The sequence below is a fragment of the Staurois parvus genome, unplaced genomic scaffold (genome assembly GCF_062004578.1).
Source record: "Staurois parvus isolate SC_StPar_1 unplaced genomic scaffold, SC_StPar_1.0 ptg000014l, whole genome shotgun sequence".
NCBI classification, from domain to species: Eukaryota; Metazoa; Chordata; class Amphibia; order Anura; family Ranidae; genus Staurois; species Staurois parvus.
The window spans coordinates 4,726,679-4,745,014 of record NW_028317810.1 but is presented as its reverse complement, the minus strand read 5'-3'; the positions used below and the strand labels follow the sequence as shown (position 1 = coordinate 4,745,014).

The 18,336-nt window shown below is 46.3% G+C and overlaps 1 protein-coding gene across 1 annotated transcript in view; it reads right to left on the bottom strand.

Moving 5' to 3' along the window:
• The window catches only part of PTPN11 (protein tyrosine phosphatase non-receptor type 11), a 111,458-nt gene that overhangs the window by 80,474 nt on the left and 12,648 nt on the right, over positions 1-18,336 (bottom strand). Inside the window, exons 2-3 of the mRNA XM_089677009.1 lie at positions 12,172-12,294; positions 6,370-6,564 (exon numbers count right to left, since the gene is read on the bottom strand). Coding sequence (XP_089533135.1) covers positions 6,370-6,564; positions 12,172-12,294 — 318 coding nt within the window. The remainder of the gene's footprint in view (positions 1-6,369; positions 6,565-12,171; positions 12,295-18,336) is intronic.

Sequence of the window (18,336 nt, the reverse complement as noted above, 5' to 3'; positions counted from 1 at the left end):
ACTTGTGTAACGTCATGCCGGAGTCTCTCCAAACATTTATGTACACAACTGTATTATATATGCAAATGAAGTGTGTTGTTGGTTAGGGGAGAAACATAACCTATCCAATTCTTCAAAACAAGAAATGTGAACTGTGGGTTTATCAGTGAGGGAATGGAAAAAGTTTTGGAAAGATGCTTCACTGTGGTTTCTGGATGGGAACATCATTGCCAGGAAGGAAGCACCTGCGTATTATTTAGGACATAGAAGAGTTTGCTACTTTGTCCTAAAGCAGTGGTTCTCAACCTTTCTAATGCCGCGACCCCTTAATAAAGTTCCTCATGTTGTGGTGACCCCCAACCATAAAATTATTTTCGTTGCTACTTCATAACTGTAATTTTGCAGTGGGAGGACTAGTGCCCCATCACTGATGTCAGTGGGGGGAAGAGTGCCCCATCGTTGGTGTCAGTGGGGGGAGGAATAGTGCCCCATCGTTGGTGTCAGTGGGGGGAGGAATAGTGCCCCATCGTTGGTGTCAGTGGGGGGAGGAATAGTGCCCCATCGTTGGTGTCAGTGGGGGGAGGAATAGTGCCCCATCGTTGGTGTCAGTGGGGGGAGGAATAGTGCCCCATCGTTGGTGTCAGTGGGGGGAGGAATAGTGCCCCATCGTTGGTGTCAGTGGGGGGAGGAATAGTGCCCCATCGTTGGTGTCAGTGGGGGGAGGAATAGTGCCCCATCGTTGGTGTCAGTGGGGGGAGGAATAGTGCCCCATCGTTGGTGTCAGTGGGGGGAGGAATAGTGCCCCATCGTTGGTGTCAGTGGGGGGAGGAATAGTGCCCCATCGTTGGTGTCAGTGGGGGGAGGAATAGTGCCCCATCGTTGGTGTCAGTGGGGGGAGGAATAGTGCCCCATCGTTGGTGTCAGTGGGGGGAGGAATAGTGCCCCATCGTTGGTGTCAGTGGGGGGAGGAATAGTGCCCCATCGTTGGTGTCAGTGGGGGGAGGAATAGTGCCCCATCGTTGGTGTCAGTGGGGGGAGGAATAGTGCCCCATCGTTGGTGTCAGTGGGGGGAGGAATAGTGCCCCATCGTTGGTGTCAGTGGGGGGAGGAATAGTGCCCCATCGTTGGTGTCAGTGGGGGGAGGAATAGTGCCCCATCGTTGGTGTCAGTGGGGGGAGGAATAGTGCCCCATCGTTGGTGTCAGTGGGGGGAGGAATAGTGCCCCATCGTTGGTGTCAGTGGGGGGAGGAATAGTGCCCCATCGTTGGTGTCAGTGGGGGGAGGAATAGTGCCCCATCGTTGGTGTCAGTGGGGGGAGGAATAGTGCCCCATCGTTGGTGTCAGTGGGGGGAGGAATAGTGCCCCATCGTTGGTGTCAGTGGGGGGAGGAATAGTGCCCCATCGTTGGTGTCAGTGGGGGGAGGAATAGTGCCCCATCGTTGGTGTCAGTGGGGGGAGGAATAGTGCCCCATCGTTGGTGTCAGTGGGGGGAGGAATAGTGCCCCATCGTTGGTGTCAGTGGGGGGAGGAATAGTGCCCCATCGTTGGTGTCAGTGGGGGGAGGAATAGTGCCCCATCGTTGGTGTCAGTGGGGGGAGGAATAGTGCCCCATCGTTGGTGTCAGTGGGGGGAGGAATAGTGCCCCATCGTTGGTGTCAGTGGGGGGAGGAATAGTGCCCCATCGTTGGTGTCAGTGGGGGGAGGAATAGTGCCCCATCGTTGGTGTCAGTGGGGGGAGGAATAGTGCCCCATCGTTGGTGTCAGTGGGGGGAGGAATAGTGCCCCATCGTTGGTGTCAGTGGGGGGAGGACCAGTGCCCCATCGTTGGTGTCAGTGGGGGGAGGACCAGTGCCCCATCGTTGGTGTCAGTGGGGGGAGGACCAGTGCCCCATCGTTGGTGTCAGTGGGGGGAGGACCAGTGCCCCATCGTTGGTGTCAGTGGGGGGAGGACCAGTGCCCCATCGTTGGTGTCAGTGGGGGGAGGACCAGTGCCCCATCGTTGGTGTCAGTGGGGGGAGGACCAGTGCCCCATCGTTGGTGTCAGTGGGGGGAGGACCAGTGCCCCATCGTTGGTGTCAGTGGGGGGAGGACCAGTGCCCCATCGTTGGTGTCAGTGGGGGGAGGACCAGTGCCCCATCGTTGGTGTCAGTGGGGGGAGGACCAGTGCCCCATCGTTGGTGTCAGTGGGGGGAGGACCAGTGCCCCATCGTTGGTGTCAGTGGGGGGAGGACCAGTGCCCCATCGTTGGTGTCAGTGGGGGGAGGACCAGTGCCCCATCGTTGGTGTCAGTGGGGGGAGGACCAGTGCCCCATCGTTGGTGTCAGTGGGGGGAGGACCAGTGCCCCATCGTTGGTGTCAGTGGGGGGAGGACCAGTGCCCCATCGTTGGTGTCAGTGGGGGGAGGACCAGTGCCCCATCGTTGGTGTCAGTGGGGGGAGGACCAGTGCCCCATCGTTGGTGTCAGTGGGGGGAGGACCAGTGCCCCATCGTTGGTGTCAGTGGGGGGAGGACCAGTGCCCCATCGTTGGTGTCAGTGGGGGGAGGACCAGTGCCCCATCGTTGGTGTCAGTGGGGGGAGGACCAGTGCCCCATCGTTGGTGTCAGTGGGGGGAGGACCAGTGCCCCATCGTTGGTGTCAGTGGGGGGAGGACCAGTGCCCCATCGTTGGTGTCAGTGGGGGGAGGACCAGTGCCCCATCGTTGGTGTCAGTGGGGGGAGGAATAGTGCCCCATTGTTGGTGTCAGTGGTGGGAGAAATAGTGCCCCATCGTTGGTATTAGTGACACAAATGATGGGGCACTATTCCTCCCACTGACACCAATGATACTTACCTTGCTGACCCCTGCTCCAGCCTGGGCTCGCTCTCTCACTTACCTGTCAGCTGTCTTCCTTCTCTGGCCGCTCTCCTCTTCACTTACTCCGGCAGCTCCCTCGATCTTCTTAGATCTACGCGCGCTGCCGCTCGGATCCTCCTCTCCAAGCTCCACCTCCTCGCCGGTGATTGGCCGCCTGTGTGCCTCTCCTGAGCTACAGTTCCGGTGGCCAATCAGCGGCGAGGAGGCGCAGCTGTTGTGATCCCGGAGGTGTGGCCAGGTGACAGGGCAGCGTATCATCCCGCCCACACATCGACTGAGTCAGAGGAGCGGTGTCTCGGTTCCTAAGACCATCGGAAATATGTGTTTTCCGATGGTCTTAGGCGACCCCAGTGAAATGGTCGTTCGACCCCCAAAGGGGTCGCGACCCCCAGGTTGAGAACCGCTGTCCTAAAGGATACTGATATGTTAGTTAGGGAACTAAGATGTTCCCTGAACTTAACGATAGCTAGAGGTGCACGGTGTCCCCTGGGCAAATGTCTCAGAAATCCAAGTGCAAGGCCAAGTAGGAGTTCTGAGCTATCAGGTGCATGTAGAAATTGCAATAGAGATGGCCATACTGAGCAGACCTGCCTGATTCCGAGCCCTGTATACAACGAAAGACTATAGGAGGTTGGGAGTGGGCTGTTTGATTTGGTGGGTCATGTACTGATAGGAACATATCAAATTGTTACTAGGATCAATATATATATATGCATATATTATGATAGTGGGTTGATTTGTGTGTTATAGCTCAACATACATTTGTAAGGTTAATAATATGGTTGGGTAAGGTAGTCCTCAATGTTTAGTATCTAAAAGCTGGTATGGTTCTGAGCATGTGCTGACGCATGGTGAGTGAACACCCTTGCTCATAGCAGATCCTATTGTGAAGATGTCAACAAGAAGACACTGAGTGGTGCCATGAATGTTGTCACTAAAGAAGGGTGATGAGGGGCCATGCAGGTGCAAAGCGGCATGTATCTGGAAACACAATGTATCCTAATATCAGAAATGTCTGGACTGTTCCATGGAAGCTGTCTCTGAAGAAGGTGATGGTGTGCCATTCAGGCACAAAGCAGCATATGTTGGAGGACAACATGTTTCTATATCAGACATTTGTGGAGTCTTACTGCATGGTTGCCAAGAATTATTTGGTCCATTGACTATTATCTTGGAGTGTCAAGAAAAGCAAGTATTTAAGACAGGATGTGTAACAAAAGGCTACATACTATTCCTCCTCCTGGGAGTTCACACATACCCCCTAGCGTTGGGGCACAGAGATAAGAGAGCCTAAACCCAGACGGCCCAGTGCCATGCATACTAAATTGCCATGCATAATAAAGGACAGGTTATCAGGGTCCAAGCAGGGTTGGCAATACAACAGTGCCCCCTGGTGGAGCGTTGTTGGCAATATAGCAGTGCCCCTGGTGGAGCCAATCTAATTCCGGAAGTAATCTTAAACTTTCTAATGAATAAGGAGGGCAGCCCCTTATGAGTTATGAACGCTTGCTCATTGGATGGATAACTACACCAGGCGGGTCAAGGTGTGTGTGTGTGTGTGTGTGTGGGAGTGCTTGAGAGGGCCTTTAAATATAGTGTTGGCCATGTTTCTGGCCTCTCTCTCTTTCTGCTCTGACGTAGGACCAACTAAAAGATACTCAGCTTTGAGGATGAACTTACGTAACGTATCATCTTTACTATTATTCCTATATACTTTGTAATATTAGCTTAGATTTCTATGTTAGTTTTACTTCCTTTGTAAACAAAGACTTTGCTTCTTTGAGCATTGTGTTTGTTATCACTAATATTGCATTGTATTACGTCCTTCAATATTTTCAAAGCTTATACAGTTACTAATTAATTATGGGAACCGACAAATGGTACATAATTGTATATTAAATAGGGAATTCTAGAAAAGAAAAAAAAACATATTTATTTCAGGGAGAGACAAAGATTGGAAAGAAAGAATCTGTCTGGCAGATAGGAACAAAATTATATTTTGTAGCCTGACAGAACGGTTTCTGAAACCCACCTGTCTGAGAGCAGGGATATCCACAGGTTCACAAATCAACAAAGACGACCTCTCACCCTGAAATAGGAAGGGGGACAAGCCTTCAAGGAGGGCTTGTCCATAGACTTAGCAAGCTTGTGAGGCCAGGATTGGAGAGAAAGAGGGGCCTTGCTTGCGGTGTGGCTCTTTTACTCTTCCTGGATTGAGGGAGAAAAGGTACTCTTGCCTTCCATAAGATTCCTGATTATGTCATCCAGGGTAGAAGCAAAGAAACTTTCCCCTGGTAGGATAAATTGCTCATAGTTTTTTTTTTTTTTCTATTTTTTTTTTTAAAGATGTCTGGTCTGTCAATTAACACTTGAGGCAGAAAGAACTCGTCAAAGTACCATAGCAGAGACAGAGAGCATGGAAAGCAATGGCATTGCACAAAAAACGCATCACATGTATTTGAGGCCCTGCACCAGTTTTTTTTATGAGTTCCAATGCAGACCAGACACCTGCTCCTTACCAAGACCTTGACCTAAGAGCTTATCCCACTCAGTAAGCATCTGAGGGCCGTGGCTAAAAGCGGACGCAATGTCAAGCCAGCAATCGTAAATACAATGCGGGCGACTGATTCTGCTTTCCTGTTTGGAGGATCCCTGAAGGAAAGAGACTCCTCCACCAGTATCATGGTTGCCTTGCTCAAATTTATCAAAATAGGTGGGGTAAGGAAAAACCCAAAAGTATTCCCTAAAGTATTTTCAATCTTCAATGTTGCCAGTACCGAGATAATGAGTGTGGCCACCAGTGCCTTTTCTTGGGCAGCAACGATCGCAGAGGAATCGTCCTTGCTATCAGAGGAACCAGGGATCGTGTCTTCTAGGCACCCGGGAAATGCTGGACCTGCTACAGCTGAGCCAGACTCAAGCTCAGAATCATCAGAAGAGCAAGTTGAGGGTAGACAAAGTTTTTTTTTTTGCTCACCTTGCCGCTGAAGGCCTCTTTCATCTGGGAGACAAAGGATTCAATAACCATGGGAGGACAGTGCATCACAGGAGGGGCATGCCCTATAGGCAAGGACTATCAAGGAAGCCAGCTTGCCTGAATAACAATTAATGGGCCATGTCACCAGTGTGCGGCTCCATAATTATGTTTACTGGGAATATCCTGCTGTTGAAGCCAGACAAGAAGCCAGGGTTGTATTCATCAGCCTCTACCCATAAGAGTAATATTTATTTTGGGTGGACTGGTCCTTCAAAAGACATTTACAGATGAAGAGGCAAACATTGGTGCCTGCACTGCAATGCCAGGGTAAAGCTCAGTTTCCTCTGCGTACTGAGTATTTAGACACAAACTATAATTAAAGGGCACTGGCAATTTATTCAGTCCTGTATAAAATGTTTACTTGTTTTCTAAAAAACATTAACCAAGAGGTTTAACCTACAGAGGTCTGTCCTGCTGTACTCATAACAGTAACATGCTAGGCAATAAAATACAATGCAATCTGATCAACTCTATTTTGACAAATCAAAAGACTGCTCACCTCTCAGATGTAGGATCTGCACAGTTCAATGGGTATTTTAACTCAATAACATCCCCATTTTTTTCCTTTAGCTGTCCATGGTGTTCCATATAATACTGAACCAATTCAGCCAGTGTAGCAAACTTTTCACCACCATACAAGTCATAGTAATCACCTGTGTTCTGGATTTTAATATGCGTAACTGCTCCATTCCTCCTGAAATGATAAAACGTTAACGGTTCAATAGTTTGTGATACCCATTAATAAAAACTGGAGAAGAAAATAAAAATCCTCAAGTGGAGCATTTTCCTATAGAGATCAATCAGATTTTGTTTTCTTGGGAAAAAAAGGCAAATAAACTGAATAGTGACCTTCTCTCTGTTCAATACCCCCAATAGAAAGCGGATTCCCATGGGGACACTTGTGCGGGCTCGCTCTTGAATCAAGCTCTTGCATCCATTGACACAGACAGTGGGACTCGGCCCCACCCCCCACTCCCTCGTCACTGGCATTGCTTGACAGGAGCAGGAGCCAATGGTTCCTGCTGATATCGATCTGCCCAAGAAGAAGGGACAAAGTGAGGAGAGCCGCAGCTCTCGTGCACAATGCTGGATCGTAATGGGGATCAGGTAGGTATAAGGGGAGTGAGGGGGGAGTATGTGACAGAAGGTTTTATACCTGAATGCATAGAGGGTTTAGAACCACTTTAATGTAGTTTTTCATACAAATATGTAGTTAAACAAATATGAAGTATATAATATCACTTGACTATAAATACAACATCTGGAAATATAGAATTGTGGGATTTTAAAAGTGCAAAAAAATTTAACATGTAATATTGTTGTTAAAAGAGATTTTTCTCCATTTTATTACAAACCAATTTTAAAAATTTAAGTAGGTGCAGTGGTTCACAGCCCAATGTTCCAGCAACACCTCAGCGGCCAAAATGCCATGTCCTCACTAGTCTCTTCTTTTATATCCTCCACCCGGCTGACGTGCGACGTCATCAGTCAGGTGCGGACATCCAATGTATGACTGCGCATGCGCAGAGATCATAAGTGCTCATGCACAAATCAGAGCCGCCCAAAGCCATTGCGCAACCATACAGAAAGCAACAATAGAATCCACAAAAGCGCCACCGATGATCAAAGAAGTTAATCCACTAGATGGCAGCTGTAGTATTTTCTTGGTATTTCTGCATTGGATTAACTTCTTTTATCATCGGTGGAACTGTTGTGGATTCTATGGATGCTTCCTGTGTGGTGCATCGGTGGCGATGATCTCAGAGCATGCACAGTCATACATCGGACGTCCGCACCGGCCCAATGACGTCACACGTAGGCCGGGTGGAGAATATAAAAGAGGACACAGCCTTTTGGCCGCTGAGGTGTTGCTGGAACATTGGGCTGTGATTGGTATCTCATATTTGGTGAGGCATACATTTATTTGGGGAGGCATACATTCGTGCATAGCCATTTGTGGCTTGTGAGAATTGTTCTCTGAGCATTTTTCTGGCCCTTTTTTAGTATGAATCTGAGGAGTAAAGGCTACTGTTGACCCCTAGTGGCAAAGTTTTGACCACCTTGGTTATTGTAAGTACTCTGCATAGCTATTAGATCATCATAGCTTCTTGTACCCCCTTTTTGTTTTTTTTTTGCTGCTGTTGATGGATCTACATTTATATCTAGGTGGACATTTGACCTTCCTTACATCCTCTGCAATTGCACGGACGCCTTGGCCATAATGTTAATGTACAGGTGAAACTCGAAAAATTAGAATATCGTGCAAAAGTTCATTTATTTCAGTAATGCAACTTAAAGGGTGAAACTAATATATGAGATAGACTCATTAGATGCAAAGCAAGATAGTTCAAGCCGTGATTTGTCATAATTGTGATGATTATGGCTTACAGCTCATGAAAACCCCAAATCCACAATCTCAGAAAATTAGAATATTACATGCAATCAATGAAACAAGGATTGTACATAGAACAATATCGGACCTCCTGAAAAGTATAAGCATGCATAAGTACTCACTACTTGGTTTGGGCCCCTTTTGCAGCAATTACTGCCTCAATGCAGCGTGACATGGAAGCTATCAGCCTGTGGCACTGCTGAGGTGTTATGGAAGACCAGGATGCTTCAATAGCGGCCTTCAGCTCTTCTGCATTGTTCGGTCTCATGTCTCTCATCTTTCTCTTGGCAATGCCCCATAGATTCTCTATGGGGTTCAGGTCAGGCGAGTTTGCTGGCCAATCAAGCACAGTAATCCCATGGTCATTGAACCAGGTTTTGGTGCTTTTGGCAGTGTGGGCAGGTGCCAAGTCCTGCTGGAAAATGAAGTCGGCATCCCCTTAAAGCTCGTCTGCGGAAGGAAGCATGAAGTGCTCCAAAATCTCCTGATAGACCGCTGCATTAACCCTGGAGTTAATGAAGCACAGTGGACCAACACCAGCAGATGACATGGCTCCCCAAATCAACACAGACTGTGGAAACTTCACACTGGACTTCAAGCATCTTGCAGTGTGTGCCTCTCCATTCTTCCTCCATACTCTGGATCCTTGGTTTCCAAATGAGATACAAAAGTTGCTCTCATTAGAAGAAAAGAGGACTTTGGACCACTGAGCAACAGACCACGTTTGTTTTTCTTTAGCCCAGGTAAGATGCTTCTGACTTTGTTGTTCAGGAGCGGCTTGACAAGAGGAATACGACATTTGAAGCCCATGTCCAGGATCCGTCTGTGTGTGGTGGCTCTTGATGCACTGATTCCAGCCTCAGTCCACTTCTTGTGAAAGTCCCCAACACTTTTGAATGGCCTTTTCCTGAGTGTGGGAGGAAACCGGAGTACCCGGAGGAAACTCACACAGGCACGGGGAGAATATGCAAACTCCAGGCAGGTGGTGCCATGGTTGGGATTAGAACCAACGACCCTAGTACTGCCAGGCGGGAATATATATATATATATATATATATATATATATATATATATACACAGTTGTGTCCAAAATTATTCAACCCCCACTGAAATTGAGTGTTTTGGCCAGTTTGACATTGCTTTTGATCATTCAGTCATCTTGCTTACATTTACATTAAAGAGGCACTTGTAGGTCAGACAAATATAACATAACAGTTATAATGAAATAACCACAAATGTCTTTTCTGTGCTCACAGCATTATCAGTTTTATTCAACCCCCAAGTGACATTCAATCTTAGTACTTAGTACAGCATCCTTTTACAGTTATAACAGCTTTTAAACGTGAAGCATAGCTTGACACAAGTGTCTTGCAGCGATCTACGGGTATCTTCGCCCATTCTTCATGGGCAAAGGCCTCCAGTTCAGTCACATTCTTAGGCTTGCGCACTGCAACTGCTTTCTTTAAGTCCCACCAGAGGTTCTCAATCGGATTTAAGTCTGGTGACTGCGATGGCCACTCCAAAATGTTCCAGCCTTTCCTCTGCAACCATGCTCTAGTGGACTTGGAGGTATGCTTGGGATCATTGTCCTGTTGAAAGGTCCAACGTCTCCCAAGCCTCAGGTGTGTGACGGACTGCATCACGTTTCCATCCAATATCTCCTGGTACTGAAGAGAATTCATGGTACCTTGCACACGCTGAAGCTTCCCTGTACCTGCAGAAGCAAAACAGCCCCAAAGCATGATTGACCCTCCACCATGCTTCACAGTAGGCAAGGTGTTCTTTTCATCATAGGCCTTGTTCTTCCTCCTCCAAACATAGCGTTGATCCATGGGCCCAAACAGTTCTAATTTTGTTTCATCAGTCCACAGAACACTATCCCACAACTTTTGTGGTTTGTCCACATGGCTTTTGGCATACTGCAGTCGACTCTTCTTATTCTTTGGAGACAGCAAGGGGGTACGCCTGGGAGTTCTGGCACGGAGGCCTTCATTACGCAGTGTGCGTCTTATTGTCTGGGCTGAAACTTCTGTACCCACATCTGACAAATCTTTTCTCAGTTCCTCAGCAGTCACACGGGGACTTCTCTCCACTCTACGCTTCAGGTAGCGCACAGCAGTCGAAGTCAGCATCTTCTTTCTGCCACGACCAGGTAGCGTTTCAACAGTGCCCTTTGCCTTGAATTTGCGAATGATGCTTCCTAAGGTGTCTCTTGGTATGTTTAACATCTTTGCAATCTTCTTATAGCCATTGCCCTTCCTGTGAAGAGAAATCACCTCTTCTCTTGTCTTCCTGGACCATTCTCTTGCCTTCACCATGTTTGTAACCACACCAGTAAATGTCTAGAAGGAGCTGAGTATCACAGTCATTTTAAAGCTGCCTAATTGGTGCTTATTATGCTTGATTGCTGCTCGGTGACATCCACAGGTGTTTTCAATACCTGATGGAAAGCACCTGTATGAACCTCTGTTCTTCAGAGTGGTAGTCTTTAAGGGGTTGAATAATTGTGGCAATGAAGAAACCACATAAGAACCATTTACTACTGTATTACATAAACAATTGATGTCATTTTAGTTGCATTTGGGTAGTTACAACGTCCTTGTAGGATTTGATTCTGAATACAATTCCAAATGTACACTATAGTCCCTAAACCCCTTTACAGCATTGGGGGTTGAATAATTTTGGACACAACTGTATATATATATATATATATGTACACACACACACACACACACACACACACACACACACACACACACATGTTGAGCCTTTAGAACTACTTTAACGGTCCTGTAATCAATTTTTTATGAAATGATTTCTTACTGCGTTTTTCTGCCACCTTCCTGTAACATCCTCCCTGAGCTCCCAAACCTCTCCTTTTCTATCATGCTTTTGTTTGTTTGGAATTACCAGTGAATATTAGTTGAGGTCATGCATACAACATATCCCATAGTCCCCGGTCCACAGTTCCTTGTCCATCTGAGAAGCAAGCAAGAGAGAGTGGATACATTTCTACATATAGTGGGGCCATGGAGAATGAAAGTAGCCATCCTTGAACAGGAAGTTGAAACACAGCACCAAAAAAAAACAAAAAAAAAACTGATTTTGGTGATTTGGAAGAGGCAGAGAGGGTACTTTTTTTGAGTCAGAATGCAAACTTGAACATAGCTAGCCACAGATGGATCAAAATTCGTAGCAGTTCAGCAGGGACCAGCCAAATTACGATCCATGTGTGGCCACTAATGATCGATTTGTATCAAATGGGCTTGATGGAAGCTTTCTTGATCGGCAAATGCAGTTCAGCATATTTGGACAGTGGAGAGTTCCCCCCGTCAGATAATAAGGTCTCACCCATACTGTCTGAATGAGGGTGAAAAAAAAAAAAGATTAATCTATGGCCAACTTATATTGTTTTTTTTCCAAGCCAACATTTAGTGTCACTATAACTAAAGGCAAAACATTTTTAGTTTTGGACAGAATGGAGAGGGATTAGAATGCCTGTCAGTTTTTATTGCTGTCTGTGCCCCTGTTAGGGAGATTCACCCTCTTTATTTGTCCTGTTTATCATTATCATTGAAAGTGAAAGTAAAAGAAAATCCCAAATTGTGTTATTTCAAGAAAGGTAATAGGAGGGGAAATGGGGACATCAATTCTAGTGACCTGGGGGTCCCCAAGAAATTCCCTTAATTTGCAGGGATTTCCTCTCACTTCCTGTTTGGCTATGGGAGAGGAAGTGAAGGGAAATCTCTGCAATGGGACACAGGTGGTAAAAAATCTGACAGGGGCGATATTCTCTGGGGTAAAAACAGTGGTTAAAAAAGAAAAAAAAAAAACTCTACTCAAACGAAAAGCAAACAAGTATTAGAGAACATCTTTTTATTCAAAACACACAGAAAAAGAGCCCCTTACCTTACTGAGAGAGTGAAATCACCAGGATTGCTCTTACTGGGACGTGCCAAGAAACTGCCGTCCACTCCACGGGTCAAAAGAAGATTTTCTGCTTCAACACCTGTGATATTCGGGTGAAACCATCTGTAACCAAAAGAAATTCAACAGCATGAACCAAATAATTATTTTTAGACATTAGTCGGCAAGAAAGCAGTTTGTTATTTCTAGGAAGGTATGCTGCCTAATTAAACATAAATAAACTGAAATTCTGTTCAGCCTCATAGCTAGAGATACAACCCTATTTCTGTGTTATAGCTAAATTCCAGGTAAGGATTGTTTGCCTAGATACATAGAATGCATTAAGGGAAAAAAAAAAACCTTGAGGCTTCAACACCACTTTAATCTGACAATTCTATATAGAAATCTAGCCGGTTGTCATCACTATCTACACTGTTCACAGTTTGAATGCAAAGAGACATTAAGCAGGGTTGATGATCACTAGCATTCAGACATCTAGACTCATTGTTTGTTTTTATGGCGGGTTGGCCTGTTATACTCCATCAATGCCAAGATGAAAAACAAAATGTGGGGGTTTGTTACCCCTGAACCATGTCAGCCTTTTTAATTAAGCTCTTGAGTCATTCATAACAGCACTTGATTCATTAATAACAGCTTTGTTGACATGCGATGCGATCACCTGATCCCCGGGCCGCTCAAAGCAGCTTGGTACCAGGAGCCGGTCGCAGGGGGGCATGCTGTGCGCAGCATGCTCCTAAACTGACGTACCATGGATGTGAATGTGATTGTGTCTGCACACGCTGCCCATCCGCAGTATAATTACTGTGGGCGGTTGGCAAGTAGTTAAACTAGAGATGGGCAAAGCCTGATGGGGAACTTGGAGACTATCTCCCCATCAGGTCAGCTTTACTCTTGACTGAGCGCATAACAGAGAGCTGATCCACAGCTGCTATTCAGTCCAACAGCAACTTTGGAATCTGCCCACTGCTGTAAGCTGTCAAAGGAAAAGCAGGCCTGATGGGGAACTAGTCTCTGGGTTCCCCATCAGACTGCACTCACCCAGCAACTCAAATTTACAACCGCTGCGTCTTTTGGGTGGACACAGCCTGATGGGAAACTCTGAGGCTAGTTGCCCATCAAGCCTGGTTTGCCTTTGATTGACAAGTCACAGCAGTGGGTGGATTCCAAAGCTACTATTGAAAAAAAAAATAGCAGCTGTGGACCTGCCAACTGCCATGCACTGTCAATCAGAAGAAAAGCAGACCTGATGGGGAACTAATCTCTCAGTTCCCCATCAGGCTCCACCCATTGTCAGTTTAGTGAGACTTTCCTCAGGATGCAGGCAACCTTCATCCTAGCCACCAATACTGTAAATGAAAAACAAAAACATAATAAAGTAATGAATATACAACAGAACATTCCGCTTTAAAGATTGGTCCCCCGCTCCCCATTAAGGATTGGCACCTTTGGGGAGCGGGGGGAGAGCAGGTACCCAAAATTGACAGGTCGCAGCCATATTAACAGATTTTGGTGGTAAAAACGACCTATATCTGGCATGTGTGTTGGTACCTGTATCGAAACTGACACAAAGCTTTCATGACCTCCCAAGACCTTCTGCTCTCTAGTTCCCATGTCACCTCCTCCCATGCTCACCTCCCGGAATTCTCCCATCCTATGGAACTTCCTACCCCAATCTATCTGGCTGTCTCCTAATTTATCCACCTTTAGACGATTCCTGAAAACCTCTCATTAAAGAAGCTCATCCTGCTTCTAACTAGTAAACCACCATTTATTTCCTCCATCAGCTCATCCCACCACAGCTACTACCTTTTGTATCACTCAACCCTTCCTCCTAGATTGTAAGCTCTAACGAGCAGGGCCCTCTGTTTCCTCTTGTATCAAATTGTATTGTAACTGTAATGTCTACCTTCATTTTGTAAAGTGCTGCGCAAACTGTTGGCGTTATATAAATCCTTCATAATAATAATAATAATAAAAAAAAAAATGAATAATGAATTAGGCACAAGGCATATTAAAAAAAGGGCATACCACCTGAAAAATGACTTTGCTGCTTTATTGAATTCCCCTGTCTTTTCAATAGACAAAGACATTTTTTTTTCTATTTTCTGCAGCAACAAGATGTGTTTCTCTTTCACCAGGCCACTTCTCAGGGCTGATTCACAGAACAATCCCATAAACTATTTTAAGGTATGTGGTTCCATCTTGTGGCTAAAATGAGGAAATGTCTTTTTACAGAAAACAATTGGTAAAGTGAATCTTTCTAAAATATCTACAAAAAGGCAAATAGTAATAAGAGGGTAACCTTCAAATGACTCTTGGTATCTGTCATGTCTGTCATGTCTCAAGTGCTCCAGAACTTCTAAAAGCTAAAGCATTTGACATGCAAATATTAACATTTTCAAAGTCAAGGGCTGCATCATCCCCTCCCAACACCTCCAGTAGTTGTTGAGTATTAATCCAGCCCACCATGCATAAAGGGATAATAGTTAAATTATGAAGCTGAAGGGCCAGTGGCCTAGACTTTTTAAAGACAAGTCAACATTTGTGTATCATCAAGTGTATCCAGTAGTGGATTCCAGCTTTGAGACAAACAGAGACTTCCCGTCTCATAAGCAAAACAAAGTCGGTCTAAGCAGCACTCAGCCATTCATAGGCAGCTTTGTATTCTCTGAATGAATACAAAGCTTCATCTGATTGGCTGAGGCAGAGAGGCGGCCTGATGACGTCCTACCTTTTAAAGTGTTACTAAACCCACAACAGTAAAATCTGTCTGTATATGCAGTAAAGCATGCTTGTTATACTTACTGTGGAACCTAAGGGGTTAATCCTCTGCATTGTTTAGAAAGGATGTTTGATCCTGACTTTGATCCTGCCCTTCTTCCAATGCCCCCCTCTTATCTCCTGATAAGACATATCATGTGAAGACACTCTGCACATGTTTAGTTTGATGTGTATTGCTAGAGGGTTTTTTTTGTCTTGGGAGAGTGGATGTGATCAGCACAGGGCCAATCAGCACTGTCCAGAAAGAGGTTCTGCACCCTCCTAGAGCAGAAAGAAAACTCCTCCTACAAGCTTTAACGAGTGCTCTGCTGAACACTGATAGAAGTCACAAGACTGCTCTAACTGCTGATGAGAAAAGGTATTTAGCAGTTTATATTTACTAAAATAATTGCATTTCCATGTTGTGTGTACTGTGTTAGACCAGATATAGTGAATGCAGGGCCCTGGGTTTAGTAACACTTTAATACTGTACATATCTTTTGTATTATCATTCACCAATCATTATTTTTCACAGTTTTTATAATTTATTTTTATTTGTTATTTCTATTTGTTTACCCATTTTGTATGGCCCATCCATTTGGTACATTTATTACAATTGCCATCCACATTATGTCTGGTTTATCGGACCACTCCTGAGCTTGACAAACTCATTCATTCACATATTTATTCCATACTGTAAATTCCCTCCTCCTAAATTTGTGGAAAATGGTGGTGCGTTAATTGCCACCCGACATTGGTGATTAGTGGCAAGGTTTTTTAACCCTACTCAGCGTTTACTTACCAAAACACACGCTCCTGCCCCGCTCTCTCACCCTGAGACTTTGGGCTGGGACTGTACTACTCTGCTTGGCAGTATTGGCTTTATTTCATTGCTGGGTGCAAGAACGCAGAGAACAGGTACTACAAAGTGCCCAACAGGTGGCAAACCCTGCCTAGGACACAGTGCACAAAGAGAGTTAGTAGGCTGCGTGTTGGGCACCATTGCACTACATATTTGATGGTATATCTAAAAGGAGATTGAATTATATTAGATTGTCAAGTGTACAGAAAGCCCTATATAAATCTTTGCCCAGACCTAAGGCTCAGTGCACTGTGCCTTATATTAAAAAAATTACTCTTTCAGAAGGTTTAGATGCGTGTCTAAATCTGCTTTTTCTATGAAGCACAACCTTTTCTATGAAGCACAAAATTGAGGAGTCCTGATGTACAGGCGGCTGCTGATTTCATTTTTTGAGGTCCTAAATTGCCAGGACAGTGCAAATGCCCCCCAAACAACCCCTTTTTTGGAAAATAGACCATTGATTGATTTGTGTGAAAGCTATAGCGTCTACAAATTATGGTATACATACTGGAATTTGTATTTATTTGTTTAAGCTAGTAATTAGTGGTGCACCGAAATGAAAATTCTGGTGCCGAAACCGAAAATTCAAAATGCACTTGGCCGAAAACCGAAATGTGTAGTTTTTAAAAATCAATAAATATTTTTTGGAAAAAAAAACAGATTTAAAAAAAAAAAAAAAAACTCAAAAAACAATACTGTATTTGCCGGCGTATAAGACGACTGGGCGTATAAGACGACCCCCTACTTTTCCTGTTAAAATACAGGTTTTGGGCTATACTCGCCGTATAAGACTACCCCTCTTCCAACGCACACCAAATAAAAATGAAAAAACATCAGATTTGATTTCAATATGGTATGGTATTTCAGTATGGTATTCCAATGATGGGGTGCTATTCCTCCCACTGACACCAATGATGGGGCATGATTCCTCCCACTGATACCAATGGTGAGGCACTACTCCTCCCACTGACACTAATGATGGGGCACTATTTCATCCACTGACACCAATGATGGGGCACTATTCCTCCCACTGATACCAATGATGGGACACTATTCCTCCCACTGACACCAATGATGGTGCCCCATCATTAGTGTCAGTGTGTGAGGAATAGTGTCCCATCATTAGTGTCAGTGGGAGGAATAGTGCCCCATCATTAGTCATTGGGAGGAATAGTGCCCCATCATTGGTGTCAGTGGGAGGAATAGTGCTCCATCATTAGTGTCAGTGGGAGGAATAGCACCCCATCATTGGTGTCAGTGGGAGGAATAGCGCCCCATCATTGGTATCAGTGGCAGGAATTGCGCCCCATCATTGGTGTCAGTGGGAGGAATAGCGCCCCATCATTGGTATCAGCGGAAGGAATAGTGCCCCATCATTGGTGTCAGTGGGGAGGAGGAATAGTGCCCCATGGTTGGTGTCAGTGGGGAGGAGGAATAGTGCCCCATGGTTGGTGTCAGTGGGGGAGGAGTAGTGCCCCATGGTTGGTGTCAGTGGGGGAGGAGTAGTGCCCCATGGTTGGTGTCAGTGGGGGAGGAATAGTGCCCCATCATTGGTGTCAGTGGGGAGAATAGTGCCCCATCATTGGTATCAGTGGGGAGAAAAGTGCCCCATCATTGGTGTCAGTGGGGAGAATAGTGCCCCATCATTGGTATCAGTGGGGAGAAAAGTGCCCCATCATTGGTGTCAGTGGGGAGGAGGAATAGTGCCCCATCATTGGTGTCAGTGGGGAGGAGGAATAGTGCCCCATCATTGGTGTCAGTGGGGAGGAGGAATAGTGCCCCATCGTTGGTGTCAGTGGAGAGGAGGAATAGTGCCCCATGGTTGGTGTCAGTGGGGGAGGAATAGTGCCCCATCATTGGTGTCAGTGGGGGAGGAATAGTGCTACATGGTTGGTATTAGTGGGGAGAAAAGTGCCCCATCATTGGTGTCAGTGGGGGAGGAATAGTGCCCCATCATTGGTGTCAGTGTGGAGGAGGAATAGTGCCCCATCGTTGGTGTCAGTGGGGGAGGAACAGTGCCCCATCGTTGGTGTCAGTGTGGAGGAGGAATAGTGCCCCATCGTTGGTGTCAGTGGGGGAGGAACAGTGCTCCATCGTTGGTGTCAGTGGGGGAGGAACAGTGCCCCATTGTTGGTGTCAGTGTGGAGGAGGAATAGTGCCCCATCGTTGGTGTCAGTGGGGGAGAGGAGCGGCTGCTCCTTCTTTCAGTTCGGCCGCTTGATTTTCGCGGGGCCGTTCGGCTCCGCCTCCTCGCCGGTGATTGGTCGCCTGTGTGCCTTTCCAGTGCTGGCGCCCAACCACCGGTGAGGAGGCGGAGCCGAGCGGGCTGCGGGACTATCGAGCGGCCGAACTGAAAGAAGGAGCAGCCGCGCTTCCTGGACCGGATCGTCGTGGGACCGGAGCCAGGTAAGGTACAGCAGCCCCCCTGCCCACCCCTGTACTTGGTGTCCGTTGGAGGAGGAGGGGGGGTGGCGCCGCCCCTCGAAAAAGTGCCGCCCTGACACCGGCTCGCCGTATACCGGCGT